We start from the raw sequence: 14,490 nt of genomic DNA, 5'->3' as shown, positions 1-14,490 counted from the left end.
ACTTTGAGGTACTGTTCAACTGGAGGTTCTACCCAAAAGGAATTCAGAATTTACCTAGAGTATTGGAAAGTTGTTTCCTGATCCCAAACAAGGATTTTAAAAACAGACAGCACCATTAAACACATGTGTTGTCAACATTTTGAAAAGAATGCCCGATAATTCAAGAATGTCCACGATTTTCCTTACGGGGTACAAAGGTGTTGGGTCTCCTATAAATGAGAGAGGATGCATTCCGTGCAGGAAGCATCTTAGTCTACAAGCGGATCTTTACCCCATTGCTTTCTGATACACACTGCTTTGGACTACGCGCCATACCTGGCAATGGCTATCAACCTATTCATTCGAAACTTCTCAGTCGCTCTATCATGCTTCGATACGATGCATAATCCTGAGCACCATCAGTAAGATTGACCAACTGTTGTCCCACGGGATGAACAAATTTTCCGACATGCGTCCAAGCACTTGTTTTTTTCTTGATCTGTTTTGGATACCAGAATATCATAAACGAAAGATTCAGCCCGAATTTAAATAAGCCTCCCGCCTAAACCGAATTAGTTTGCAAATGAGTGTATTTTGCGAATTGTGTCCAAGTTGGATTCAAGCGGAACACGAGGTTGACGGAAACTCGGGGATGGCGACCGTCTGCTTAGCCTCAAGAAGGGCGAAATCGACCGTGGGCCGTTCAAGAGTTTTCAGCAACTTTATAAGTAGCACATGCCACAACTCGAATATCGTAAGTAAGCCCAAGGGACGAAACCGGTGGTAAACCTTTCGTCGACCGTATGAACAGCATTGAAATACTAAGTGAACTTCGCCTAGCCACTCGTGCGCTACAGTGACCTACTACATTACTGGTTAGGGGATTAATTCCTGGGTTAAACTGTTTTTGGAGAATTTGATGAGCGGTAACTACTGAGAATAACAACAGGAAAACACCAGGACATCGTCTACGAGGTTGGTGAATTACGAAGGGGAACATTATTTGGCACATATGTAGATGCGATCCGATCCCCTTCATTACAACAAAAAGCATATCAGTACATAAAGTACGCTATATGGGAAGCACCGTATGGGAGCGCTTCTAACTTTGAGGTACTGTTCAACTGGAGGTTCTACCCAAAAGGAATTCAGAATTTACCTAGAGTATTGGAAAGTTGTTTCCTGATCCCAAACAAGGATTTTAAAAACAGACAGCACCATTAAACACATGTGTTGTCAACATTTTGAAAAGAATGCCCGATAATTCAAGAATGTCCACGATTTTCCTTACGGGGTACAAAGGTGTTGGGTCTCCTATAAATGAGAGAGGATGCATTCCGTGCAGGAAGCATCTTAGTCTACAAGCGGATCTTTACCCCATTGCTTTCTGATACACACTGCTTTGGACTACGCGCCATACCTGGCAATGGCTATCAACCTATTCATTCGAAACTTCTCAGTCGCTCTATCATGCTTCGATACGATGCATAATCCTGAGCACCATCAGTAAGATTGACCAACTGTTGTCCCACGGGATGAACAAATTTTCCGACATGCGTCCAAGCACTTGTTTTTTTCTTGATCTGTTTTGGATACCAGAATATCATAAACGAAAGATTCAGCCCGAATTTAAATAAGCCTCCCGCCTAAACCGAATTAGTTTGCAAATGAGTGTATTTTGCGAATTGTGTCCAAGTTGGATTCAAGCGGAACACGAGGTTGACGGAAACTCGGGGATGGCGACCGTCTGCTTAGCCTCAAGAAGGGCGAAATCGACCGTGGGCCGTTCAAGAGTTTTCAGCAACTTTATAAGTAGCACATGCCACAACTCGAATATCGTACAAAATGAGACATGAGACGGTCTTTGTGCGGCACATTTAATTCAAGAATATCAAGAATATCATCATCACTCAAGAATATCATCAGCTAGAATTTAGCTGACTATCCTGCCAGACCTAGATGAGTGTCCAAATGAGTGTATTTCACGAAGGGTGTAGTGTACTTGTTGCATGCTTTGTGTTAAAAACGAGTTGAACTTCCAACTTCCAGGTCGAATAATGCGAAAGCTATCAGACATGGTAACGTACTTGATAAATTGATCTTAACAAATAGCAAAACGGATCATTCGTGTGAAATATAAGGTAATGTAGTGCCAAAGTTTTAAAAATGACACCAGCTGTTGTCCGCCATCTGTGCGATATGCGCAGTTAGAGCAAGTTGCACTGTACCCAAGTTCACAACCGAGCTCAACAGTTGTATGCATAGATTTTTAGATCGGCACGGGTGAACACACCGAAACCTACCTGGAAGAGGGGTTAGGCAAAGCTCTTGGACGTGAGATCGAATAAGTTCTACGATAGAGAAGTTGGAATTACACAGTCACTCAAAGCGACCATATGGAACGCGAAAGATACCGCTAGACTCCAATAAAAATTCATTCCCTGACACCCGGGTGAAGCGCATGAACTGCAAGAACGCCGAAAAAACTGTTACAGCACCGGCCTATCAAGTGCACATCTACTTAACAATGTGGATTGTTTAGTGTTCGGTGCACTACGGAGTCGGATCAATACTAATGACGTAACCGTTTATTCGCAATGAGGATAATGATTAGTAGCCTGAATGAAGATTCGAACAAAACAGCTTTCGGACAGGGGAAGGTTTCCCTCCAGTGCCCTATATTTGCACCTATACCGCATGACTCAAAAATTGTGCACGCTGCAAAACACCCATAGGACTACCGGTTTTGTCATATTAACTCCAATGTCAATGTCGACAAAAGCTAGCTGCCATTCTCGCTATAAGGCAACACAGGCACTTACGTGCTTGTGCACCAGATGTGCTAGTAAGCCCCACGGGCTCTCAGTCGAGTTGGGATAAAGAATGTAAGTTACATCGATCCTGACTGAACGAGGGGCTGTTGTCATTTTGAAACATCCGACTCATTTACCTACACGTGTCCGGAGTGGCGAAAATAATTATTTTCGTGTCCTCTAATTTCCTGGATGCCGGTCAGTAATGCTAACTTTCTTGTTCCTCCGACTGAGAATAGATATTTCAAACCAGCATTCCGAACGAAACTCTGATCTATTTATAGTAAGCTCACCCTCCTCAGCCTATAATGATATCGATCCGTCAGTAACTCCAGCCTATGGAACCTTCCGTTCACAATATGTGGCATGGAATCTGGAACCCTTTTTGCACAATGATTTTTGTTGTTGCAACTCTAAATGATTCTCTCACCGACACGAAGTAAGGGTAATGCACTCTCAATTGATTTGAAACGATTCTATAACCGGTGAACTGACCGAGGTCTCAGTATTGATGGCATCCAAGAATCTCATACTAGAAGACTACTACCATTCACTGCTACAGCAGGTAAAGCTATGGGATATCTGAAGAAAAACTTAACAATTCACAACTCTCAGAGATGGCTTCCCATCGGTAGCGTGAGGTTCTTGGAGTGAACAACAACAGGTCCTAAACTTGACACCAAGGGTGCAAACATCCGTGACACAGAAAATGAGTTGACGAACGGATATCCGTGAGCACGAGAAGAAACATCACCCGAACTGCACAAATTCCAAGATGAAAAACGGGGTAATTTATCACCAGAAGCCACCAGCTCTCCATAACTTTGTCGTGCCACTGTTAGAATCTCACTTCAACACTCACCAAAAGCGCGAAATGATTGGAATGATTGGAATACATCATTGACAGCTCCCTTCATCTTACTGTTGTTCTATAATTCTGCCACACCCATGTTACATATAAAAAAAGTTTACGCAAATTCTTCAAAGTCACGTTTGTGTGAACCCTGGGCCAGGTTTTTAACAGTTCCACAACATGCTAGCGAAAAACCAACCCCATCCAATAACATGGTGATCCTCTCTTACAGCATCCTATGACCTGCTTTGGAAATGCAGTAGAAAAGTCATAGCGTTGAAAGGCCTCTAAGGTGAACAAGTTTTCGCATATGCAAATCAATTTGGTCTTCACGAGAGACTCAACTGAATCTCTCGTTTGTGATATTCTACGAAGAGTTTTCAGCAAACTTGTGAGTAGTTTCCTTTATGAAGTTTTCGCATGCTTTCCAAAAAATCCCTCCCCTACAAGGGCTTTGGCAAGTGCATGATTCGGTGGGTTAGTGGAGCTCCATTCAGTTTCTCATATCTGGCAGTTTTATTCATGACGGAATCAAGGAAGCAAAACAACGGACTATTCAGAATGAGCTTTGGGACCACTGAAACAAAGAGCCGACTACAATTAGTGACTGCATGAATAGGATCTGCACAAATTCACGCACGCAGAGTATACGGGCTATAGACCAAACAGGATGAAATCAGCTGATGCGTCCAAGTTTAAGCCACCAGTGTGGGATGAGATGTGTATATGCGTCTCAATACCTGGATCCCTACTACGTTGTCACCACTGGTGCGAAGACGATGATAGCCTCTGTTTCAGTCTAAACGATAAAAGCCTCCATATATACTGTTGTTTGTCCCGACTACGTTCAGACCGCAAGACGAAGAAGTTAAAATGGGGAAAATGAAGAAATTCATAGTTCATTTGACGCCTCTATGCTGTTGTAAAAGATTGTCAGGCTTTAATAGTGTTCCGGCACAATAAGTGTTTTACGACCGCATATTCAAAACAAATCTTCAAAACAGTTGCTACGATACCTGAGTTGATCGCTGAAACAAAAACACGACAAATATTCATAAATTGTTGTAAGCTAAGTATAATTACCGGTTCCCTCTGAGAATAAGTAATCGCCCCCTCCCCCGGATGACGATTTAGCTGTGGACTAAACGAGGTTCCTTCAAAGGGTCTCTGTATGAGAATTATTGCGAATAATGTGGCCTTAAAATGTTGCGTGAATGCGCGAGTTATGTTATCCTCATACAAAGTAAGACGATTTCCCGCAAATTTAACACCCATAAGGAAATGGGATACCTAACTTGAAATGTACCGAAAGGTAAACGAGGACACGATCACGCAAAACAATGCGGTCATTCTACTTCAATGATTGTATGTGGTTGATAAGCCAATGGCTTAAATCGAGGTTGGTATGCCTTCATTCCAGACTCAAGAAAGTCAAAGACTTATTCACACAATGCACTTTGCGCCCTTGCGCACTAATCATATCTGTATATCTAATAGGCTTCCTTTCAAATTACAGTCCAATCACAGGAATTGTCATGAGTGAACAATGTGCGATGACAGCTCTGACCGATTTCGTGTAGTCTGTAGTCGGACTTTCGTTTGATAACTTGCAATAAATTGCCGCTTTCCTAAATCGGATAGCTCATCCTTAAAGTAAGTGCCGATGAGCAGATTGAAGATTCAGCGCGACATCCAAACTTCTAGGGCCTATTACCTCAATAAGAGGCCTGAACTGGAACACTGCTGACAAACGCAACAGGTGGCTCAGATATCATCATCACCATGTCTGGTAGCAAGGAAGACAGGAGCTGGCGTATGGTTTAGTCGTGAATATCCCCTGGTTGTTCCTCATATTCTCAGCCCGACGGCGTATGTGAACATACTTCTCTTGGGTAGGTGTGCTCCACTGGACCAATTGCTGACAATGTCTGAATGTTCAAAAACGCCCACTGAGTGAAGTGTACTTTTGTTTCATCCTTGCCAGAATTTAATACCAGTGCACACCAAATGAATTTCTGCGGGAATCAGTACCTGCAGTTTACGGGGGTAAGAATTTTAACACTACTCGTAATTTACGAAAGGGAGTGTGAATAAGTTGTACGTAGGAAGAGTATGGTGTCACGTAGCATTCAAACAAGTAGGGTATGACATGAAACCACATTCCGATTAACCCCCGAATGACAATTTACCAGGGAAATATTCATCGGACTTGAAGAAGGTATTTCCTTCTAAGTAGATTAGCGTGAGGACATGCCTTCGGAATGGACGAATGCTGCCCTTGAAATATCACCCTGGAGTCAATCACACGAAGATCCCAGCCCACGGTCAGGTCTGCTAATCGAAAAGTCAACCTGCCAGAAAGAACTTGTTCACACAAATATCGAATTCCACTCTCTGCCAACACCTACGAAATTTTGTTTATGGCCTATTTCAGAAAATCCTTAGTGACAATTTTGCAATGGTTTTGCGGAACCATAGTCCACGTCACATATTCCCAGTGGATGCCTTCATAAATATTTTTCATTGACCGCGACACCTCTCATACCACGACTCTAAAAGTATGACTGAATCCAATCTTTTTGAAGTCCAGTATGGTCAGTTCTTGGACAATGGCGCCAGCCAACCCAACACAACTCCCGGTTTCCTGTCACCAGGACAATGGCTATTAGAATGGCCTTAGAATCAACAATCAAATCTAAAAGTGAAACGATTGGTGGATACCTCCAACAAACCATTGTTGGGGATTGTACTGAAAATCATCGGGACATTCTGAACGTGTGTTGACTGACCGATGAGCAGTTGAAAGGCACTAAAAATTAGAGACACTGCATGTTTTGTAGAGTAGCTAAGATTGCCTCCAACCTTATGACACTATCCCTTGGTCTTTTACTTTCTCCTCAATCTAACAGGATGCGCAGGTAAGAAAAGACGGCTGTGTATGGGTATAAACTGGGCAAGGTACTCCTAATCGACGTGATCATTACACAGTAAACAAAACACACATGACGGTCTGAATATAGAAACTATAAAGCAATTACGTCAAGTAACGCTGCCAAGGTAACAGATATACCAAGAGTGCTATACACGAGCTGTCTTCAGACGTACAAGTTTTGTTCAATTCCTTGTGTTCCCCAAAATATAACAAGATGTAGCGGCCGCTGAGTCCGGAACGGAAAACCATTGAAATTCTACATACTAAAAGAGACCGAATTTAACATTTTTCGAGACACGAGTTCAGTAGCATCCCGTTTTCATTTCACTCCGCAATTAAACACGCCAGGCATCGATTGATAAACTTAGTGTTTGGCAGCCTCCAGGTGACCAAACCAAAGCACGGAGTCACCGAATAAAAGATAAGTTCAGGTTAAAACACGAATGAGGCGCACTTATGCTTTTAAGCTCCAAGAGTTATGTGCCCATAAAACGCTTAAAAAATCAACCTTAATCCCCATCCGTCAATTAGACCCACCGACACCATGACCACCAATCAAATAACACTGAAGAGATCTGACGAACGAGACAGATGTTACATGGTACCACTTGTTTGGGCTTGACGAGAACTGAAATGAAAGTGAGGCCCGGCAAAGCACTTTTTGGAATTGCTGAGCAGAAAATGTCGATTTTGCTCCAAAGAGTTTTTATAAGGCATACCAGTCCCACACCAGTTTCTTGTTAGTTGTGCTGGCGGGTAAAAAAATTACGTGGTGTCTAAACAGTCTGTGTTAACGAAATACACTCATTTACAAACCGATTTGGTTTTGCGGAGACTCACCTTTACAAACCGATTTGGTTTTGCGGGAGACTCACCTGGAACCCAGCTGAATCTCTTGTCTATGATGTTAATTTATCGAATTAAGTTTGGAGTAGGTTCGAGCTATTTATTCTATCCATTATTCTTCCAATTGCACGGTTTTACGCTGCTATTTATGAGGTCTTCGTGGGAGGGGAAGTAAGCTAAGTATTACTTGATCCCTCCACTAGACGCGCACTTAGTGGTCAAAACAGTATAACTATTTTCAAAGGTAGACGAAAGTATGTATCATGGCAAGGATCAACAATGGGGTTTAGTAAGGGTTGTCAAACCTTATACTTAAGACCAACAGCATGTGCGACAGTCAGGCAACTTGAACTTTGCTGTTGGTCATAAACGTTGGCAGTACAGTGGTTCAAGCCGGGAATTCGTTTCCGTCACACTTCGGTTAAATTCATTCATGCTTCATTTGGCTTCCAATGCGAATTGAGTTTTCTCCTAAGGCTGCTGAAAAATATCACACAACTTAGGACCGGTTTCGTCCCTCTTGGGGCTTATAAGCTGGACAGAAACTGGGTTGTTGTACAGACAGACTGAAATTACATTTCGATTGAGCCCATCTTTAACCGAATGTACTGTAAAACGATCCTATCGTATTTCTGTTGGTACGATATTCCAGATATTGAAGTGCATTTTTTGAAGGAACACTACTCACAAAGTTGCTGAAAACTCTTGGATAGCTCACGACCGGCTTCGCACTTCTTAGGGCAGCCTCAGAGTTTCCGTCAACCTCACGTTTCAATTCAATAAGAAAGTAAACCCTCTTGAGGAACCATCATATTTTAAACCTGAAGGAGTTGGAAAGGTTGAAATTGAAAACCACACAAAAGCAGTACTGTACATCTTGACAAGCAACATAAAATACCGTTTGTTTACCAGGTGGCTGTTGATCTGTTCGCCGAGATTGGCAATCATCTTACAACCGCTTTGTCACCAAACGAGGAGACATCGGTGCACGTACTGCACAACCGCCTGATCAACAACCAATAAACGCACCTGAGCGACTAAAAGTTCGACACTTTGACAAGCATCACAAAACGCACCTGTAACTGGAGGTAACCAAGTAAAAAATGCACGGATGACACGTAGTAGTACCTGGGTTTCACTGTGATTCGGATCTACACTCCTCTACTGAGACCGATCAAAGGACATCTAAGAGGAAGTGCCATAAACTTGAGGAACTCTATATCAAGGAGTATAGATACTCAAACTGCGAAATAAGCCAAACAGGTAAAAACTGGCAGTCTGCTGGTGTATTTCATCTGACCCGAAACTAGAAACTTACAGACGAAAACATTCGCGCATTGCACCACGATCAAAAGGGGTTTGTTCCATCTTGACCTGAATCTCATCCACAACCCATTTCTTTTTTATCGCACTATATCGATGTCGGACAGCGGGACGGGTAGTGAGATTGTGAGTATGAAAGTCAACCCAAGGATCCAAGTCGATCGAACGTATTTTGTGCAGGGCATGCTTCCATAGTTGGACTAATGATTGAAAAACAAAAATTAAACAGAAATATGCCATTCAAATTCACACATGAAAAATATTCAAATGCAATGATGTCCATTTTGCAGAAACGATTGACATCCAATAAACACAGGAGGAATACCATCTTGAACATGAAGGTCTTATGGGATGGTTCTTTGTTGGTAACGAGTGTTTCTTCATAGCTATTCCAATAAGTAACTCCCTGCTGAATAGAAATAATCTTGAGTTTTACACCGAACATCACTCACCTCTTTCTCCCCATCATTACTATTCCATCACCAATACCATTACTATTACGGAAGCGAAGCACCAATGTTGAACACTGATGTCATGTTGTCGATGGTGGGACTCTGCCAATCAGGCTCTCCAACAGCACTTCGGCAAGTATCCGCTAGTAGATCAGCCTGTCACGTCGAACTAGGTCGACCGACTCTTCAGTCGCGTGCGCAACGCCAAAGGCTATTTGCAGTGGGCCGCAAGTAAAACCAGCTGAACAAACGGAGGGTGAGTAAAAACGAGGAGTTCTAATGCCACCGGCGTGGCCAGTCGAAGGACCGACTTTCCAGTTAGGTGGGTACAATAAAAATGTTAAAGCTGTGTATGCGAGCAGTGGTTTGGTGGTCCGACCACTCAAGCGCCACAGCCACCAGAAATTCAAACGGCGTGCTAGCGTCAAGAGATAGGCGGAACAGTCCGTATGAAAGAGCCACCTTCAAAGAATCACCGCATGATAAGGCGGGTAAGTGGCAAGAACAACCAAACTACTAGCATGTAGCAGTAATACGTCAAAACCATGCCACACCACAGATTTATGTTGTTTAGACTATAGGACGATGGCCACGTGGTCAGCTCTAACACAATTGTAGACTCAGAAATATGGTATCCTCAGATGAATATTTTGAAGTCATCATCCGTTGATGGCTTGCCATCAGAACTATCCGCGTTCGCTGGTGGTTTGCCAGTTCGAGGCAAATAGTACATTAAAAAGCAAGCAACATGATGAACGGCTCCGTAAAGATGCAAAGGGTTATACCACCTCGCCCTAGAGCGTCCGCAAGTCCCACAGAGGATGCACAGCATAGAAAGTACACCCCACTCAAAAGATTGTTGCTACATGATTCAATCGGTACGCCGTTTAGTTCCTCAGGCCGTCTATCGATTACATCCACGTCGATGTGTGAAATAGTTCCTCCTGGAATATCCTCCTGAATATGCTGTCATTAACGCGTGACGTGAAATTTCAAGACAATGTTGAGACTAAAGGAGCCAACAAACAGAACGCCAGTCACACTAGGTCTATTCATGTATACATTGTGCATACCTGTTAGCACAATTACTGTACAACAATGGTGCTGACCGGAATGAACCAAACGCTTCGCCTGTCGAAAGTAAAACAATAACCCTCTCCTCAAAAATAACCCAAGAAAAACCCACTCAGGAGTCGGATTTGAAAACAATGGATTGTTCTCCATTGTAAACCTCAGTGTTAAACACTGATGTCACGCTGTTGACAGTGATGACGATGATGATGACCCGAAAGGTGTAGAAAACATTTCAGGGACCAAATAATGCATTCACTCTAGGGTGGGGTTCACATTCAGGAGGGCCACAAACATTGGCGGAGAAAACTGGCATTTAAAATTGATACTAACCCGGTTTCCGTAAGCTGTTCGGCTCAGACGACTCCGAGAAACTAAAACTCAACCGATTCCTTCTAGACGTCGAATCATCCATTTCAGCATCGGTTGGTGTATCTTCCATGCTAGCAAACAAACTAACCGATATCTTGAAGAGTAGACGAAGTTGATCATCCGCTAGCAAGCAATTGGGACCAGTCCGTTAGACTTGTGTCCCGTTATCTGTGAAGACAGAAGGTGAAAGACCGGTCTGAACAGTGTGTTACATTGAAGTTAAGTGAACATAATATGCTTGAGTGTAATCTTTTGAAACTTTGGTGAAATCGATAGCTCCTGTGTGCTTCTGTAGGACCACACCACTCGCTAAAGAAAAATTATTGTTCAACGTACGCCTGCACACAACACATCGACTGGTTTGGGTTCCAATTTATAAGTCATATCATGGCCCCCACCTACAAAGACTAAAGCTGTCAACACAACCTTAGTTGTTGGTTGAAACTTATGTATCTAACTTCCTGGCGGCTAAACATCAGCATATACTGTTGGTGCATCGACATAAACGGCGATGATGATGTCTCAGTCCTACGTCATTGTCTGTTCTACCCAACACATGACATTCTGCCACTCGTGGGTTTATGAAAAGGATCTCCGCTTATCGTCCTTGTCACGCTGTCCTTCCCATGATATTCGTAAGTGACAACACAAATAAACTTTTTCGTCATACCGACGATATGCCTTAGCGTTTCATCAGTATTGTAGATGAATGATAACAGTTGATTTACCACTTATGTTTCATTAGAAAAAATCCGACCGAAACACTACTGATACGGTTTCAAACAGGAAGGGGCTATCATTGAGGACGATCAATCAGCAATCAGTGAGATGCTGAGATTAAAGGGGGGAGCGTGTAGAGGCTATAACTCCGCGCAACTGCCAGTAAATAATGAATGTGTTACGGGAACACTGCATAGGTGTAGATCAGATGACTGTCCATCTGTTCACTGATCCTGGTAATTTGCTTGCACAGTAAACAGCTCATACGACGAACAGGTTGAACGCCATTTGATCTGAAACTAATGAACACGCCACAGCCATCAAAACATGGATATATTGCGAACCCCAGACTGAAGGTCCCATGGAGTTCCTGAAGTTTGTAAAATGTTGGCACTCTTCAACATAGTGTACTTCACATTGGCTGTCTGAAGGTTCGATGCATGCGTCCAATAGTCAATTTACAACCCAAATGCTGTTCAAGTTGAGTATTGACTGACATAAGTTTCGGTAACTACGCCTACGTGATAAACTCTAAATAAAGTCAAAGAGGAACCGAGCTATGTGCGGAAAAAACATTGCAGCCTGAGTAAAGTCGCCCAAACGTAGCCGGATGTTCATTGTCAAAGTATGATCGGATCCAGAAAATTCCGGTCACAGCAGGACTTCTGTTGGTGATCGATCCCACCAATATCCATATGATAATTCCAGTAAGAAATGGAGACATGATGTGGCTGAAGTTCACGAAATTCCCATACTATACTGGTATAAATCATCACTGATTTGCAAATGGCTTGATTTTCATTAGATTGCCTTTATGAGTAAATAACAGAATACCCACTAGTAATGGGATGGCAAAGATGCAGGGAAATATAGCTTGAAACTTATAGATATTTAGGCACCGCAAGCCATTCGGGAAAATTAGCAAACCGCCAATAGGAGCAAAAGCAACTTGCCTCCACGAGAGAGGACAACTCTTAAATGAGACCATTTTTGGTCATCCCCTAAAATGAAGAGAAAACAACTGTGGCTTGGAGTAAGCTGTAAGTGAAACCAAGATTAATGTTGCACTGACTTCTCACAGAAGCATTGGTTCGTGAAAAATTGCAGGGTTTATGGACGGAAGATGTATTCTAGTTTAATCATGGGGTAGAAAAGGTCCCACAGAAAATATTTGCTATCTTTCCATCACCGCTTACTGTCATTTCTTCGGAAAAGACGGATGAGCTACGGTGAAGTCAAGCTGTGATTGAACATCTACATAATTTACGTACAATTGCAATTTCTACCCAAATCGTCCACGTAGCTATTAGGTGATCACAGAGGTAAAACGGCGATGTTAGTTTGGACTCAAAGAGCGAAGACTTGATTCTCGATAGTCACTACTGTAAAACAATGGTGTCGTGAACTGAACCAAATGGACGACTAAGACGAACTCACCGAATTCCGTCCGGAAACTTCTCAGGCTGATGTTAACTGTTTTCAATCACAAAGTTCAACAAGTCAGAAATTGGGCTGCAAATATGGCAATCTTCACGGGTAGTTTGTTGAACCACGTCACCAGAAAAGTTGTCAATTTAACGCAATTACCTGAAGATGCAAATTATCTGAAATTGTTAACAAAAGGCTTTTTTCTCGAATAGAGTAATGCCAGGGAAACATTTGAAACAAAATACCCGCCGTCACGAAGTCACCTAGTAGGAATGCTGTTACGACGAGAAGGCTAAATATTAGCAAGTATTTTGAAAGTATTTTGGTGTGGCTGGAACGATAACCCTAAATCACTCAGCCCATCCCCGGCCATACACAGGTGTTCGACCACAGTTCTAAGGCGAACTCGATTAGGGGTTCGCCCGGAAAACAAGCAGACTGAAGGTAGATGTGACCCTTCCTGATGTTGCACCGAATTGCGGTGGCTCAAGCTGCAAGAATAAGGAGAACAAGGAAGGTGATAGCCCAATTGGCTTATCGATATCAGGTGGTTCTGTTTGCCTGGTATGGCTACCCAGTGAAGACAATAGCTTTGATGCAAGACCGCAAGTGACTGAATGACACGGCCATATCAGTCAGAGTCACTAAACATTAGTTTGTCTCTCCCCGGCGTGGCCATTCGGAGACGATAGTTGCAGACGTGAGTACTTCGTTCTTACATAATGGACTGGTGGCCTCTGGGTCATCTCAGTCCGCGACACGGCTGGGTGCCTATAGCCCTACGGAGCGAACGTTTCCCCAGCATACAACACGAATGCCTAGAGCAGCGAAACCTATAGAGTGTGACCAGAGGTTCTAGGGGTAAGAGTTAGCTCTCTTGGCGAACCTTAGCATGACTCCTCTCCTGCTAATTCCATCAGATTCGTGCGATGCATCGGCAACACCGATGGCTTCAAAGACCATCAGCCCGTTCCGCCGACATTTCTTATCCACAAAGCAAAACAGATCGTACTGCAGTGGTATATGCCTTGACCTTGATAGTCAAACTGATGTCATGTAGGTACTACAAATGTCGGAAATCGTCAAACGTTGCCTTGGCATTTCCGACTCGGTAAGTGATTTCGTCTTTCACCTGTTAGCTGGGACTTGTTTCTGAGTACCAACGGATTCAGATGTCATTGAGTTACATAATGACCATTGTTGGTTGCTTGGTAGGAATGAGGTGATCCAAGTATTGACATAAGATGGAGATGATTTTACTGTAACGGGATGAGTAGGCCTCACAGATAGTTCGTACTGTGGCTAGCCAAGAACGGCGACTAAGGGCTAGATCTGCAAAACTGTGATACAGTTCAGATTCCGGTAACGGAAACCGCAATGCGACCAACTCCTTGAAGTCGCCGCCGCCGCAGTGGTTGCCGGAAACGGGGGATACTAAGACAGCGCCCTCTAGCCACCGGACTAGATTTTCCGTTGTCGTCGAATGTTCAGACAACAGCATTCAGAAACCTCGAGTTTGTTGGCTTCCGTATCAAACAATCAATCAACTTATCAGCTATAAACCGTGTACCATAGGCACATTAGTTCCAGCTGCTACATCTTCTATCACCGTAATGTGGCAGTGTAAGATATAGAGTCAAGCAAGGCATGTTTAGTTAGCTCTAGAAACAGGTAGCCACGTACTGGATGCGATAGCTTTGG

The 14,490-nt window shown here is 43.2% G+C and overlaps 1 protein-coding gene across 1 annotated transcript in view; it reads right to left on the bottom strand.

Annotated features, from left to right (window-relative positions):
• The window catches only part of T265_04893 (hypothetical protein), a gene marked incomplete at both ends in the record, with an annotated part of 38,662 nt that extends 25,258 nt beyond the window's left edge, over positions 1-13,404 (bottom strand). The window contains 3 exons of the mRNA XM_009169753.1: positions 8,742-8,946; positions 10,603-10,809; positions 12,799-13,404. Of these exons, the coding sequence (XP_009168017.1) occupies positions 8,742-8,946; positions 10,603-10,711 (314 nt within the window). The remainder of the gene's footprint in view (positions 1-8,741; positions 8,947-10,602; positions 10,810-12,798) is intronic.
• Positions 13,405-14,490: the final 1,086 nt, after the last annotated feature.

Source organism: Opisthorchis viverrini (assembly GCF_000715545.1).
Source record: "Opisthorchis viverrini unplaced genomic scaffold opera_v5_86, whole genome shotgun sequence".
Taxonomy (NCBI): domain Eukaryota; kingdom Metazoa; phylum Platyhelminthes; class Trematoda; order Opisthorchiida; family Opisthorchiidae; genus Opisthorchis; species Opisthorchis viverrini.
The sequence above is the reverse complement of the archived record's forward strand: the minus strand, read 5'-3'. Positions and strand labels throughout refer to the sequence as shown.